The 16914-nt window shown below is 33.9% G+C and overlaps 2 protein-coding genes across 2 annotated transcripts in view; one reads left to right on the top strand and one right to left on the bottom strand.

The window, feature by feature from the left end:
- LOC110105950 (E3 UFM1-protein ligase 1 homolog) overlaps positions 1–4833 on the top strand; it is a 55556-nt gene extending 50723 nt beyond the window's left edge. The window contains exon 20 of the mRNA XM_020835651.2: positions 4612–4833. Coding sequence (XP_020691310.1) covers positions 4612–4719 — 108 coding nt within the window. The 3' untranslated portion in view covers positions 4720–4833. The remainder of the gene's footprint in view (positions 1–4611) is intronic.
- Positions 4834–6043: 1210 nt separating this feature from the next.
- The window catches only part of LOC110105937, a 112944-nt gene continuing 102073 nt past the window's right edge, over positions 6044–16914 (bottom strand). The window contains exons 25-28 of the mRNA XM_020835631.2: positions 12400–12444; positions 12027–12110; positions 11839–11942; positions 6044–6720 (exon numbers count right to left, since the gene is read on the bottom strand). Of these exons, the coding sequence (XP_020691290.1) occupies positions 6681–6720; positions 11839–11942; positions 12027–12110; positions 12400–12444 (273 nt within the window). The 3' untranslated portion in view covers positions 6044–6680. The remainder of the gene's footprint in view (positions 6721–11838; positions 11943–12026; positions 12111–12399; positions 12445–16914) is intronic.

Here is a 16914-nt window from a genome sequence, read left to right as displayed (position 1 = left end):
TGTGTGTGTGTGTGTATATATATATATATATATATATATATATATATATATATATCGATTACATGGCGAACGTCACCATCAGCACCGTACTAAAAAAACCATGCATAGGTTTCCCCGATTCACCGAACTTTTTGCGTTTGGGGTTTTGAAGAATTTTGTGTTTTGCAAGTTTACACCTTTGTGTGAGGTAGGCGATGATAACGATGCAATGACGAGTTTGCGGTGAGAGTGAAAATATAAATTTTTTTTACGGATTTTTGCCTCTTTTTGCTTCTATTTTTTTTTTTTGCTTTTTTTTCTTTCTATATTTTTGTCATTTTGGATAGAGAAAGGAGAAAGGGGGATGTGGGCTCCGAAAATTTGCGCCCCGGCCTCTCTACGACTTCTTTTATTGATGGAGAGAGTTTTAACGAATGTAAGTTTCGAGTAAATTTTCAAAAGGCAGATTGAGTTTTAGATAAGACATTACTCCGATTTTGCCCTCATTTTGTGAGAACTTCATGATATGAGTTATGATTTTCTATAGACGCAAGCCCTTATAGTTAATTATCCCTCCCGATAGCGAGAGAACTTTCAATTAAGAATAGTCATGAGATAGGCACTGTGTACCCATTATATAGTAGCAACAATTTTAAGATTTGAATTTGATTTTGAATTTTGGAGCTTAAGATTTGAAATTTATCACCATGTGCTTAAAATGGGTGATGGGGGGATGAAGACAGGCTCGATCAAGATCCCATGGTTCCGTCATCCCAGACTGTTATGGTTCCTAGTCTGATTAGTTAGAGGCGGTAGTTGACCTAACCTGACAGAAAGAACCTTAACAACAGCCATGGGTTGCTTTGTCCAAAAATTTCTCATAGACTTGGGGTGGTGTTTGTCTAAGGGGATGTATTTAAGTCCACCTTAGATGACAAAAGAGCTTTATGTCTATCAAGTATATCCTATGATTCATTACTCAAGGATTTGAAGTCATTAGAAAATATACGGGCTTTGTCTATAATCGTAATATAGTGACACCATTTGGCAGCAAAACTACCTGATTCGAGAGCATGAGCCATGTCCGTGCTAGTGAGATTATTTGAGAGTAAATCGTAGTGATATATCCGACATGACATTTGCTCATTGTGAGCTGAAATTAGTTTCAAAATTATAACCTCCGACAAACGGTTATGGAAGGCGGATAGATTTTAGTTTTAAGTTTTTATGATTAAATTTTTATTTAAAAGTTTAGAATTTAAGATATTAGATTTGAAATAAGCTTTGATAATTGACCCATCCGATTGTGATTTACATTCAACACGGGCATCATCGGGGTGATTTTGAAATCACTTTAAATGTTAATATTTCATAAAGTAGGCATATTGAAAATATGGGATTCCCTCTGGTTGAGATTTTCTATCAACAAGGCCACTATCGAAATTTTAAATAATAGTTATTTGAACTTTATTAATTATGTTCGTCCGCTAATAGAGGATTGGGTTTATCAATTAATAATTATGTGAATGCTAAAACCTAAGGCTTTTGTTTTATGATGGGTTTCATCTAGAGAACTTTGGAGACTTACAATAGATTTGTGATTAACATTCATTAATTATTTCAAGTTATGTCGATTCCAGTTCTTTTCAAGGAAGAGGATAAAACTTGAATATTTAACCTGCGCAACATTTTCAGACCTTTAGATTTAGGAATTAAATGTGCGATCGGAGCACATGTGGTACATAATTTAGTATATTTGCGTAACGAGGTTAACATGTTGATTGATGCTTATACACATACAATGTATTTTCCATTTTTGCTCTTGCATGATATGTTTGTATTTGCCTATGCATAATACATTATCATTTAAATAATGCATTCATATTTTAGTCATTGTACTTGCACAACAACACATTCGACCTTGCATAATACATCTTGCTATATTTTACATAATGCATTTTGCACATTATCGTGGTATAAAGTATTTTACACTTGCAATATATTCATAATACACTTGTATTATGATTTGAGACTAGCATGAGCAATTTTGCTATTTATTTGAGTGTAAAGTCTTACTGAGCTATGGACATGATTAGCCCTTTAGGTAACTTAACACTAGCTTTGGTCCTTATTATATTATTTTTTTCTAGATCAGGAGGATTGTCCATACAAACAACATATAGGACCTGATCTGCATACATCATATATTGTGCCAATTGAACGTATAACTTTAATTAGTGTTCCTTCAAATAATTCCATAGCACAGCTTTACCTTAACATCATACTTATGCAATCATAAATCAAGACATATATTGTACACTCTTGGATTTTGCAATCAAAACTTGTAATTTAGCTTGATAGTTAAATCAACTATAGCTTTTAACACCCAGTATCAAAAATTGAAATTACGTCATCCTGTTTGATTTATTTGTCTCTTTGCTCTACATATCAAGTGCTACTTGATTGTTATCTTTATCATTAGAAAAAGTTTTTTTTTTTAAACGACTGTTTGTTGTATGCTTGATGAATCTTCATCCTCCAACAGTCCTTGATAAAGTGCTACATGATATCAAACTTAATTACCCACCTTTTCTCTATTTGCACAGGTGATGTAAAGTCGGGAGTAGTGATAATTCCATTATGCATAGCTGATATTGCTTCTTAATGAAATCGATTCTTCTATATTTTTTCCTTTTTTTGTTCAATTGAAATGACATATGTATATATACTTTGTTCAATTGAAATGACATGAAGAGATGAGAGAGTAGACGGGTTGGAGGTTTCCTTGCGTGCTTCGAGGGAGATGAAAGCGATGCTAGGGGCAAGCAGATCGTTCGTGCATTCGTAAGAGTGCAATTAAATATCCAACTCTCCTGTGTGTAGTTTTGAGGAAGTGAACGACCGTGTCTGTTCGGTCGCGTTGTTTGGGAGCAATTGCGTGAGTGGGTCCGATTGGAGCGGTAGGGAGAGTTAAACAGGCTAGTAGCTCGTGCGGGTCTGGTTGTGTGCGTGAGGTGGGATTAGTGGTCTATAGGGGAGAGGTAGAAGGGGGGGGAGAGAAAGTGAGAGGGGAAGTGAGAAAGAGAGAGTTAGGATAGAGACGGAAAGAAAGAGAGAAAGGGTTGGGAGATAGAGAGAAAGAGTGAGAGGAAGTGGTGGGAGATACATAGAAAGTGAGAGAGGACAGAGAGATAAAGAGAGTAAAAAAGAGGAGAGAGAGAGAGAGAGAGAGAGAGGGGGAGAGGGGGATGGGGGCAGCTTCCATGTTATTGTTGGTGGGTTACAGAGATTATTCTTTGGGAGTAAAGACGGTGATTTTTTTGACAAGTTATTTTGCACTTCGATGATATTCAGGTACAAATCATAGGCCTTGTTTCAAGTCAATATAATGAACATACTAGGATGATTTTACTTGGGGGTACTAAAAATTTTCTGCATTTTACCTGTAATTCACCTTTTGTTTTATGTGCTAGTTCCTAATTTTGCAAATACAGGATAAATTGCCGGAAGAAACATTTAAGGTCTTGATGGATTACCATAGAGCAACAGTTACTCTTTCAGCATTGCAATCTGCTGCGACTGAGGATGTGAGTATTTTTACCCTATTTTCAATAAACAGATAGCAACAATACGAAGCTGCTTTTACAATTTAGCAATTCTATTTTTGCCATTTACAGATATGATATTTCCATGAAATTACTTAATGTAGAAGTACACTTTTCTGAAATTTCATTTTAAATAAAAAGTCTAGAATCTTCCAAAATCTGATCAAATACCACTAGTTTTTTATTTAACACATTTGAATTTCAGCAAGTGGTTTCTAACCTTAGTTTCAGCAAAACATTGTCCCTCTTTGAAATCCCGTTTCTAGAAATTTCCAAGAAATTCCTAGCCCCAGCTACTGTGCCATAATCGATATTAGATGAAATTAATTAGTTGAATGACAAAAATCAGTAGATAAGGAAGCTGGTTAGGTCGTATAAGGTAACAAAGAAGGATATAACTAGCAACCGAATCATTAGCCTCATGAAATTGAGGCAAAGACTCTAGCATCGACTCTAGCAATTGTAGACAACTACTGTAGTGAAGAATACATGAAAGGGAAAAAATTGGGCAGTGATAATAAACTGTCTCAGAGGCTGTATAAATTATTTTGTGAGGACACTGAATGTCATCTGGAGGCTAACTAGAACGTGTCACGTTACTTTTTTATTTGGTATCGATGCTGGGTACCGCTGGATATCGGGTGACATGACACATTCTACTTGGCCACCGGACTGTCCGGTGTCCGCACAGAATACTTCTCCACAAGCTGGGTAAAAAGCAGGAGCCCACAGTACTCAAAATACCAGAGAACAAAAGAGGATATTTATTGTATATGATCTATATTTCATGAAATAGTCTCTTTATTTTTTATCATGTTTTTGTATCATTAACATGCCATTTAATTAATATTTAAATGAATTTCATTTTGATCACATCATCAGTTTTAACCCCAATTAAATTTTCTTTGAATCCTTCGAGATTGACATGTTTGTATCCCCTTTAAGGCATTGGATAAGTTGATATTAACTTTTCTTAATTGATGATCTGTTCATCTTCCTCAGCTAACTACTACTTTTGCTAAAATAGGAAGAAGATTGCACAGCGGACAGGATTTTAAGCAAAAAGGAGTATTTAGAGAGCAAAATGCCTGAACTCAAGGAATTGGTTCTGAAATCAACGAATTCTGAGGCTTAACGGTATGGCCTGAGAAATGCACGCTTCTCATTAATGTAATTGTCATCGAGTGAAAAGTTTTTTTTTTAGAATATTTAGGTCAATTAAGACAAATTCATACACATAATATATATGAGACATAATATATATGAGAGATTCGAACCCAAGACTTCTTGGTTGATAATCAAAGCTCTCAATCAACAGATCAAAATGAGCTGCAATTGAAAAGTTTCGACACACTAGCAAAGTTTATCGTTGCTTTTAAGCTTCTTTTGTGACAATTTTATATCACTATTTTTTTTCCTATTATTAAAAAATATATATATACTAAAAATAATGTTACAAAACAGTAAAAAAATTATCCCAAATAATACATTAATGTTACACACTAATGTAATTGAGCTGCATTGAACTTCATATATGTTTACTCATTTGAGTTTATTACTTTATTAGGTAGGTAGGATATTATCCTTTAAATAGTATAAATTACATAAGAATAATAATTCCTATATTTTTTAAGGATAATATGCTGACTCCATTTATACACATTTTTATACACAATTCTAATTTAATTATATTTAACTCGTTTAATTAAAAAAATATTGTGCATTTTACTTATAAACTTTTTCTAAATTATCTGAAGGCGCAAATAAAAAAAGTATTAATTGATTTAGTGCTAATAAATTTATTTTGTTGTTGCCTAACTTGTGCTAGTCCCAATAATAAATGAATAAAATAAGCTAACCCAGTACCCAACAAACATTTGTTTTCGTATCGATATATTATTATTATTGTTATTAAAATAGGATCATAATTAATCTTTTTTATTGTTTTATAAGTATTATTATAGATCCATCCAATTTTGTATTAAAATTTTAAATTTAAATAATATAATAAAAAATTATCATAATAAATTAAAATATTTTTGAATTTATTTTAAGATTAATAAATGTAATATAAATTTTATCATCAAATAAAATTAAACAGCAATGAATAAATAACATTTTAATCACTTATAAATAATCCTAAGGTATCACATGTTCAACCCTTTAAAATTTATAAACAATTGAAGGATTTACATACATACCAATTTATTTTATGTTATTTACACATCTAAAACTCAAAATATTAATATTATATGTCTATCACCAATACATAATTTTAATATCAAATATATCATTTCATTCATACCACTCGATACCATCCTATAAATTTTAATATTTCATTTCATGCACCCATATTTGTTTTCTGGATGATAAGTATGTAATATTAATATTTTAAATGTTAGATATGTAAATAGCATAAAATAAAATGATATGTATGTAAATCTTCATAAACAAAAGGATTTATAAAAGTTTCCGAGTGATTCAAAAGCCATTCCTTACTAAAATGCACAAGTCATTTCTTACTAAGTTCCAAGCTATCACAGCCCGGCTAAGAAATAGTACATTTGTGCCTAATGAACATCGGCTTTGTGTAATTATCACAGACATACACTGTTTACAATATTCCTCAATTAAAAAAGATGCCCTATTCTCTGACTCAAAGCACCAGGCTATGATAGCTACTATACAAAAAAGGAGAATATAAGATATTCAATCATAGATACCAAACTATTTCTAAAAGAAAAATTGAAACAATCATTACAAAATGATACATATACATCAACTGGTAAACACCAATGGAGGATTCCCTCAAATTCTGATCAGAATGGGGAATAACTGAAGGAAACTATTCCGAGTAGAGCCTCATAGAATGGTTGTAATCAGAAGGCAGTGCTGATGATTGATGGTTCCTTGGCAAACCTGGTGACTATACCAAGCTATTGATTGCATCCATGCCTTGCAGCTCACTTGGAACATTCTTTGGAGAACTTAAAAGCACTTTTCATGGTTCAAATCATAGCTGTCTTGCCAGGTTATTAAATCGGTCAGTACAGCACGAATCTGATGGGTGAAATACTGCAATTTCATGGTAGCTCATTATTGCTCAGGACTGAGGCCTAGTATCCCAAGAGTTTGCCTGCATGCAAAAAGCATCAGTTGTTAGAATCACAATAGTTGGCACCACTTGCAGAAATGATATGGAAGATCACATCAATTACAAGGTTGCATTTTAATGAATAATAAGGGATATATACTCATTTAATCAATCCACTTTCAAGCGAAAAATTATTCTGTGCAGAAGCGGAACCCCATCCGGATGGATGCCTAAGCCAACGGCTCGATATGACTGACGTGGCTCATTTTGATTGGTATTGGAATGTAGAGTTGTGTTCGACATCTGCACAGAATAATCTCTCCTTTCAAGCATCAAAATGATGCTAGTACTTCAATGAATTTTAAGGACAAAATGAATAGTAGTTTCTTCCAAAGGTGATAAAACATCAGATGTGATGGTTTTGTTTCCTTATAGCCTTATTATGTATGAGAATATGGCGATGACATTTCTTGTGAGATTCATGTAACTTGCTGCTTCAAGCATGTCATTGATTGATTGATTCACTAACTTGATAATTTATTTATTTACTTGGAGTAATATTAGTGTTCTTGCTATTATACCTATATAAACTTAATGTTTGGATTCGATTAAAGTGTACATTGTTTATTTAGGAACTAGTTGATCGATATGTTATATCAGGCTTAATATTTAATAACATATTCAAGCATCTTTCGTGAGCACTTATTAATACAACAACAACAACACCTATACCTAAAATTCGGAAACATTGGTATGAATGCTTGAAGCCGATTTGAGTTGAAAACTTCATTTTTTCTATTTAGTTAGAGTTCTATTTTCAGAATCTTGCTTGGGGTACATTGACTTCTTCAGTTTCAGTGATGTTCACTTGTCTTTGTCCCACTACGTGGGATCGGCTACATGAATCCTTTTTCGTCATTGTGTCCTCTTAAAAGTCAAATTCTCATTTAAATCTAATAAAGAAAGATCATTTCTAATATTTTCTAACCAAGTCTTTTTAGATTTACCTCTACCTTTCTTAACATAAGTCAAATCTAATACCTCCAATTTCCTAACCAGCTCATTGGAAGGCCTCATGGGCACTTATTAATGTTGGACAAAAAAAAAAATGCAAAAACTTTTTTTATGCTGTCCCTAACCTCAGTGGTTGTAGGTGAAATAATTCCAACTGAGTTGAGGTATTTTCATCCTTTGATTTTAGAAGATCATCATATTAGTATTGAGGCGCGACACATTAATTATGTTAGATTTACTAAGAAATATTGTTAAAAGAAAGCACCTAAACGAGCAAGATAGCCTAAGGGATATGTGCTATAATACCCCTAGCATCCATTGGTTTATTTTGTATTTTTCAAAGGAATAGCAAGTATGTATGCTAGTATGACTATTATTTAAAATTATGTAATAAGAGATGTGTCTTTTCAAGAAATGTTACCATTAGGCATGTGCCACATGGCCTCTCATGTGAGATACGCCTCAAGATGCACCTCACCTCAAAATTTAGGACTTGTACCGTTCATATTTAGGGTTTAAGTTGAATTTTAAAAACAAATATTAATAAAATATATTAACTAAAACCTCCCTTCTAGTATTTCATTTCTCTCACTCACATCTCATGATCTCATGGATGTCAGGTCCTAAGTCCTGGATGAGAAAAATATAATGTTACGTTAAGTAGTTGACAGCCAGCGTAAAACTTATCGAATAACCAAGACATGAATCCAATAACACATTGTGTTAAATAGGCAAAGGTTCTCACATCATGGACGGATGTGGGCAAAGTAGTTTGTGAAATTAAAATTAGGAGAGGAACTTAAAAAAATAAGTAGATTGATAGTTTATGATTTAAACTATGATATTCTGGTATGAGTCGTACTAGAATGGTGTAGGTGTGATTATAAAGAAGAATTTGAAGGATAATGTTGTACAAATTAATAGAATTAGAGATATAATTATAGCTTTAAATATTAATGTTGATGCTAAGAATATTAATATATAAGTGTTTATGCTTCTCAAGTAGGTTTAAAAATGTGTCCAAAATTAAAATTTTGGAATGACATAGAATAATTAATACAAAAGATATCTCTTAAAGAAAGAGCTTTTATTTGAGGATATTTAAATGGACATTTTGGTAGAGAAATAGATGATTTTAAAAGCATTCATAGTGGCTGCGAGTTTAGAGTAACTAATGAAGGTGGTAAGACTATATTAGATTTTGCTATAGCTTATGATTTTGTAATTGTTAATATCTTTTTAGCTTTTAATGATTTATGCGATAGATTTTAACTTTTAATGATTTATATAATAGATTAGGCATAAGGAGAGCGAAATGTATATGCATAAGTTAGACAAAAAAAGAGAAAAGAGTAGTAAGGATTTAGTTCAAGTGAAGTGCATTAAGGATGAAGATTAAAAAATTGCTTTTATAAAAAAAGATATTCAACAAAGATGAATGAGATATTTTACTAACATTTTCAATGAAGATTGTAAGAATATAATTGATGACCTTAGTACCGTAAATGAAAATAAAGATTTTTATTTATATCGGTGTATTAGTAAAATCGAAGTTACACATGCTTTAAAGAAAAGAAAGTGTGGAAAGACTGTTGGGCCTGATGATATTCCAATAGAAGTGTGAAAATGCTCAGGGGATGAAAGAATTTCTCAACTTATTAAACTTTTAAATATTATTTTGAACACTAAAAAGATGTCAAATGAGTGGAGAATGAGTGTTGATTTCTATTTTTAAGAATAAGGTGATTCACAAGATTGTGCAAATAATAAAGGAATTAAGTTAATGTGTCATACTTAAGAATTATAGGAGAGAGTTATTGAGCATAAGTTACGACATTATACTAATGGTTCTCAAAATCAATATGGATTCATGCCAGGTAGGTTTATTATGGAAGCTATACATTTAATGACTGGTTTGACGGAGAAGTATAGAGAGAATTAGACAAATCTACATATAATATTTATTGATTTAGATAAAGCATATGATAAAGTTCTAAGAGAAATGCTATGGAGAGTTCTAGAAAAGAAAGGGGTTAATAATGCTTATATTCAAGTCATTAAGGATATGTATGAAGGAGCTGCTACTTACATTCAAACGCAATGTGGTTTGACCAAGTATTTTCCTATTTCAGTTGGATTACATCAAGAATTGGCCATAAGCCCATATCTTTTTGCTTTGATCATGGATGTTCTCACTAAAGGTTGTACCCTGGTGTATGCCTTTTACTGATGATATTCTTCTTGTTGATAAGGCTAGAAAGGGAGTTGAAGGTAAACTTGAATTATGGAGGTCAACCTTAGAGTCTAAAGGTTTTGTTTGAGTAGAACTAAAACCAAATATATGGAATGTAATTTTAGTAGTAATAGAACTAGTGGGGGAATTGTGACTTTGGGTGATTAAATCTAATATAAGAATACACATTTTAGATATGTTGGGTCTATTGTTTAGAGTGATAGTGTATTAGTAGAATTCAAGTTGGATGGTTGAAATAGAGGAATGCATCGGGCTTGTTGTGTGATAGAAAAGTCCCCCTCAAATTTAAGAAAAATTTCTATAAGATTGTGGTGAGACCTACAATGCTTTATGGTGCAGAATGTTGGCCATTAAAAGAGAAGTATAATATTAAGTTAAGCTTTGCAGAGATGAGGATGCTCAAGTAGATGAGTGGCATTACTCTTAGAGACAGGATACGAAACAAGCATATACGTGAAAAGTTTGGAGTAGCTCCAGTGGAAGATAAGATAAGAGAGAGTCAGGGGCGGAGTCAGAAATTTTCATCAATGGGGGAACAAATTGATCAATTTTAATATAGTCCTAATATTTTTTAGTAGCTTTTTTATCTTTCTATTTAACAGTCTATAGTAAAATAATACTTTTATCTTTTAAGAATATTCATATTTATTTTTAATAAAATTTAAAATCCTATATATTCTATTAGTTGTTACACATAAATTATAATTAACTTATTTCATTTATAAATATTTAGCTGCTAATTTTAGGAAAAATAAAATTTCTAACATATGTTTTTTTTTTCTTTATATATGTATGCATATTAATTTTTAATGATAACAAATTAAGATTTTTCTAACTCAACAAGTTCATTTTAACCTTTCTTGTCCATTTTAAATATGAAGGGCATTCCAGTCATTAAACTTCTTCAACCCTTGCCTTATCGGTCCGTGAAGCTAATGTAAAGAAGAGAGAGCAAGCGAGTGACAAATGGAGAATGGTGGATTGCCGGAGAAGATAATGATGGAGAAGAGGGGTAGCAGAAAAGAAAAAGGAGATGGAGTGGAGAGTGGGAAGAGACAGAACTTAGGCAACCGGGCGGTTTATCTATAGGTATGTATCACATTTTTTTATACAAATAAAAATATCTTAATTTAACATGAACTAAAAAAAAATTTTAGGCCAGTGGGGGCACGTGACCCTGGTGCCCCAATTGTGGCTCCGCCGCTGGAGAGAGTAGTCTTAGATGGTTTGGTTACATAAAACGATGGCCTTCCAATGACCTAGTTAGGAGAGTAGATGTATTAGACTTGACTTATTTTAAGGAAGGTAGAGACAAACCTAAAAAGACTTAGAAAATATTAGAAATGACCTTTCTTTATTAGATTAAAATGAGAATTTGATTCTTAACAAGACACAATGGAGAAAAATAATTAATGTAGCCGATCTGATGTAGCGGTATAAAGGCTTGATGTTGTTGTTGTTGTTGTAGTAATTCAAAGTTTATCTTTACAGTTGATTCCAAATGCTAGATATGGGAGATGGAAAATAAAGTGATAAAACTTTTCCATGAAATATCTCACGGAAGGCCTCCCCTGTAGCGATTTGTAACCAGAAAGGTTGATTGTAAAAAAAACGAAGAGGAGATGAGAGAAGAGGATGAGTTTACCAACATCCTGCTCAATAATCAAACACTAACAAACACTCAATGCAGCATCCATAGCCCAGAGATTTCCTGTAACATCTTTAAAATGCAAACACTTCTAGCTTCTATTTACAAAGATAATGGAAATACAAGAGGAAAGACAGATAGATGAACGTTCAACTACCGCGATAAAACATTTCGAGTGCTGCCATACTACCTCAATAAAATATTTCAAGTGCTACAAGACGACGTGATGAAATCAGGAAAATACCTTGACAATAAGCTTCTATTGTTAGGCTGATTGGCAAAACTAGCTAGAGGAATTCTCATTTCAGGATATTTATTTAAGGCACCCTCAAGTTGTGGGGTGGGTAGCTGCATTCAAAAGTAAGCACAATTATACATCCTTTTTAAACAAGGGCTTGCAAAAGAATAAAAGATATAAAAACCAGCAACCACCTGCAGCAGGACATTAAATGAATGCGGCATTGTCTGAGAAGCACATTTCAAAAATCCAACCCATAGCTTTGGCATCCTCCAAATCTGCATGATCATAAGAAAATAACTGATTTAACTTGAAATCCAGCACAATAAGTACTATAACTCGAATAACAATAGATGAATACTTTCTTAACATTTAAAAATTAGAGAGCAGCTAATACATTGATAGATGAGAAAACATTCCAAGTAGCCAAAAATATAATGATTATACGAAACTTATGAGAATCCTACTGAATCAGAACGGGCAACATAAAGATTAAGAAAAAAACTACAGCAAGAAAGAGAAAAAAATGTCCAAAAGCAACCATGCATTGGTGGGAGAACTTATTACCTGTCGACTAACCAAACGAGATAGAATTCCCATCATGAATTCAACCTGCACAGAAAGAAATATACGGATTATGTGTCACGAAAGAAATTACACATTAATTGAACACCACAACCATCTTTTGTGAATTTATCTACTCAACCGAATGCTTCCCTTTCTATGACAGAAATGCCAAAGAACTCCAAAGTAATGAAAAAAATAAAAGAGCTAGTGAATATCGCATGTGCAACTAATGAATATACAAGAGAAATGAAAATTAAATGACTTAAGTTATCATACAACTAGGATTAAATTAAAAAAACTGTCAATTATGTTATTATAAGAGCAAAACAACCACACGCATCATGCACCCATTGCAACAGGCTTCACCAATGCAAAGTCAGAAGAGGGGGTTGATGGATACAACCTTACTCTTACATAACAGAATTCCCAAAAAAATTTTAACATCATGGCCATCATCAGAGTTTTTAGGTAATTTTATTTCATTATATAAACCCTATCAACTTTGTTTGCTCGCAAACAGAAGATCAAATTCAACTATAGATTTTCTGAATTGTTGTGAGCATTGAACTTGAAAAGTTCGCATTTTATAGTGAATTTCATTTCAAAAGCAATTGAAAAGTCTAATGTGAATGTAAAACAGAATCTCTTAATGAATTTCAGGATTGCATATCTGGTTATAAATTCCATTCTTGTCAACTCCAATCCTTTCGAGGACACTTGGAGTTGAAATTTAAATTTACATTTCAATTTAGCCCTCTCATCATTCTCAGATGCTAAATTCAAAGGTTTAACACATTTGTCAGATCACATGCGGGAATTTAATTTTCTTTTTAAAGCGCGTGCACACTTTTCAGCACATTCGCAAGTTGCACTTAGATAATTTTCAGTGCACTTGGCACGTTTCTCAAAAGTCCCATCTCCTCATCACAGCCCCTTACCTCTTCTTCCTCTCAACTACCTGCTCTTAACCCCAATTCCACACAACCACAGAGCACCTCATACTTCATACCTAAAGCAGCAGCTTCACGTGAACATCAACAATCCCCTCTGATCTCCACTAAACATTAGCCACTTTTTCCAACTCCTTTGCATTCTCTTCCTACCCAGCCACCTACAGCCCTCATACACTCCACTATCTGCTGCTCTTGACCTGCATAAGATTATCGGCCAACTCCAGTCCCCACTTTCCTTCAGCTCTCACAACACCTCAGTCCAAACAGCCATATGTGGAGATTCTTTTTCCCTAATATAGCTGCTGCAGTAAATCACTCTAACCTTCCACTTACAACCTCCAAACCAAACTCATCTCCACCTGCTGCTTCTCCACTTACCTGCACAACTCACTAAACAACCTCCTTCCTTTCACGTGAAACTGCAATTAAGCATACAAAACAGCCCTCTTCTCCTCCTACACTCGACTGAAATCATTCCAGCAAGTCCCAACACTTCTCTAACTATACATAGCAGCCATTCCCTTCTCTGTTCAAAGCCCACTCTACCCTCTCCACCAACCCGATCTCCAGCACACAGAAACCATCACCTCCCAAACTAAACCAGCCTCTCATCTTTCAACCTACAGCAACCAAGCTTACTCCACTGTGTAAACCACACTTACAGCCTCATTCAAGGCCCAATTACCTGAAGCAACTAGAGCCCATTCCACCTCAACCTTCACCTACTACAGCACCCAAAACCACCTCTAATCTACCGCCAAACAGCATCCTCACCTAACCAAAATCAGCCATCTTATTATTATTATTATTATTATTATTATTATTGTGTTATTAGTTAAAAAAAGGGAAAAACCAGAAAGCAAAAAAAAGAGAGAGTAAGAGAGATTGTGTATTTCCCTCGCTGATTTCCTCGCAACGTCGTCATCGTGGTCTATCTAGTGCAATGCATAATGCTTGCTAAACCTTAAAACTTAAATCATGTTGTCGAAGTTTACAGCGGAACGTGCAACCCCCTGCACATGCTTTTCAGTGCATAGCAAGAGGAAGTTTGAATGTGACATTAGCGGCGAAGCACGCAGGCCCTATACCCGCTTTTCATAGCGTGGCGGGGACAACCCGTATACGTGCTTCTATGCCTGCGGGGAAATTTGCGAGCTGTCATGCAAGTACCTCAAAGACCAATACACGCTTTTTGTAGCGTGATGGGATTAAATATATTGGCCGCGGTGTAACTCAAAATTAAAACTGAACAAGCTTACAGGGAACTCGATCTAAAGTATTATTCTAAAATTAGAATGAAATTAAATGCAATTTGCAAAATCAAAAAGCTAAGTGATATTTCGAATGAACATATAATGTAAATGGCAGCTCACCTACAACTATTTACGAGTAAGAACAAGAATAGAATACTTGTAATAAGTGTGACAACCCACTTATTGAAGAAGATGAGATACCTATAATGAACATATCAATCCACCTACGTGCTCAATTTAAATTTTTGATACACAAAACAGACTGCCCACTGGTGAAAAGCAAGGAGACTTATGAGTGATGATGCAGCTTGCTTACAAGCATGAAAAAGAACTCTTAATACACATAACAACTCGCTTACAAACAACATTAGAGGACTTGCACTAAATGCAGCCCACCTATGGGTAACAATAGGTGACATGTAATGCTCACATCAGTCCACCTAAGAGTAGAAATAGGGAACTCACAACGGACATGACCCTACGAGCGAGGAGAAGGGACTCATGGTGAATGTGATAATTTGCCTACATGCATAGGCAAATATGTAGGGTGCACTACAGACCGTCTACAAGCAACAACAATAGGCCTTTGATGAATACTATGATTCACCTATGAGCGACAATAGGGAATTCATAGTGCATACAATAGCTTACCTACGTGCAACAACAGAAGACTTGTTATACATACGACAGTCCGCCAACAGATGAAAGTAGTAGGCTTATGATGAATATAGCTTGCCATAGGTAATATTGATGAAGCTTGTACTGCACAAAAATCTACCTACAAGATGCAATAAGTGACCCATGGCACCACACTACAATTCACATGTGAGCAGTAGGGAGTTGGTAGTGTGCACAACTGGCCTACAAACAACAATAGGAGATTCGTGGAAAATGATTTAACTCATAAGCAAGAGAACGATATCTAGCCTATTGACCAAACATCCTCTACGAGTTGTGCTAAGTGATAGCTTGAAGGAGTCAAAATGAACTACATGATATCTCTCTTATATGCAACAACTGAAAACTAATACGCTTTCACACCACTGGATCCACAACACACGCACAAGTGGACATAAGGCATTTCTTGAATTTTTAATGAAATCTTGCACACTTTCCAATGATAATCACCTACGCAAAAAATATATTTAAATATTTTAAAGTGTCCCCTCAAGTATTAAATTAAAATTTCCTAAATCTAAATGCGTCACATCGAGAAGCCTGCCGACACATCTGAGAGTGTGCAGCAACCTTGGGAAGCAGGTGACTGCCCCAAGAAATATACTATCGCCTCGAGAAGCAAGGCAGTACCTCGAAAAGTGTGCACATGAATTTAATACCTACATGTGTTCTGACCACCACATTGAGCTCCTAATATTAAGGTTTGAGAATGCTGTGCGTGTCAAATATTCAAGTTTCATCCTCCTTCGAATAACTGGAGTCGACGTGACTTGAATTAACAAACGAAAGTATAATCACAAATCTTCGAGATATTTAATTTTAAAGTTCATATTAGGCCTTCAAAGGTCTTTAAATGAAATTCATCACAAAATTATAAGCTCTCGATTCTTAGCATTCATATAATAACTCACAATGTCAGTAATTGAACCCGATCCCCTGTTAATGAGCGGATAGGGATTACACGATTCAAATAATAAGTATACAACCTATTTAAATGTCCCCGATGATAGCCATGTTGAATGTTAATCTCAATCGGAGAGGATTCTACACTTGCAAATACCTCTAAACTTCAACAAAACCTTATTTTTAAATGACTTTAATTTCACTCCGATAATGACTGTGTTGAATGTACAATCGATGGGATTAATTTTCTAAACCCACCAAATTCTAAAGCTCAATACCTATCTAAATATTAATATTTAAAATTGAAATTAATTATCTTAAACTTTAAACAAAACTCATCATCTTCCGCAATCGTTTGGTAAGGGCAACAAACTTAAGATAACTTTAGCTCATAGAGCAAATATATAGTCGAGAATATAACTCATATTCATTATCAAATAATAATCTGTCAGTAAGGATGTGGAATTGTCTTCTAACCAGTGGCTTGGCTAGTACAGCCAATGTTTAAAATTGTGTATTCGGGTATTGAGGCGTTCTTCATTCATGAGGCGAGGCATAAGCCTCAAGGCGTTTTGAGGCGTAAGCCTCAAAATCAAAAGATTGCGTAAACATAAAATGATAAATTTTTTATATACTAATGAGTGAATAATATAAAATATAAAAAAACATAAGATATGAAGTGAAATCAAAATATCCCAATAATAAGACAACATGAAATGTAGTTCAAC

The sequence above is a fragment of the Dendrobium catenatum genome, unplaced genomic scaffold, assembly GCF_001605985.2.
Source record: "Dendrobium catenatum unplaced genomic scaffold, ASM160598v2 fragScaff_scaffold_754, whole genome shotgun sequence".
In the NCBI taxonomy this organism is placed as follows: domain Eukaryota; kingdom Viridiplantae; phylum Streptophyta; class Magnoliopsida; order Asparagales; family Orchidaceae; genus Dendrobium; species Dendrobium catenatum.
Note: the sequence above shows the minus strand (reverse complement) of the source record. Positions and strands in the feature narration are given on the sequence as shown.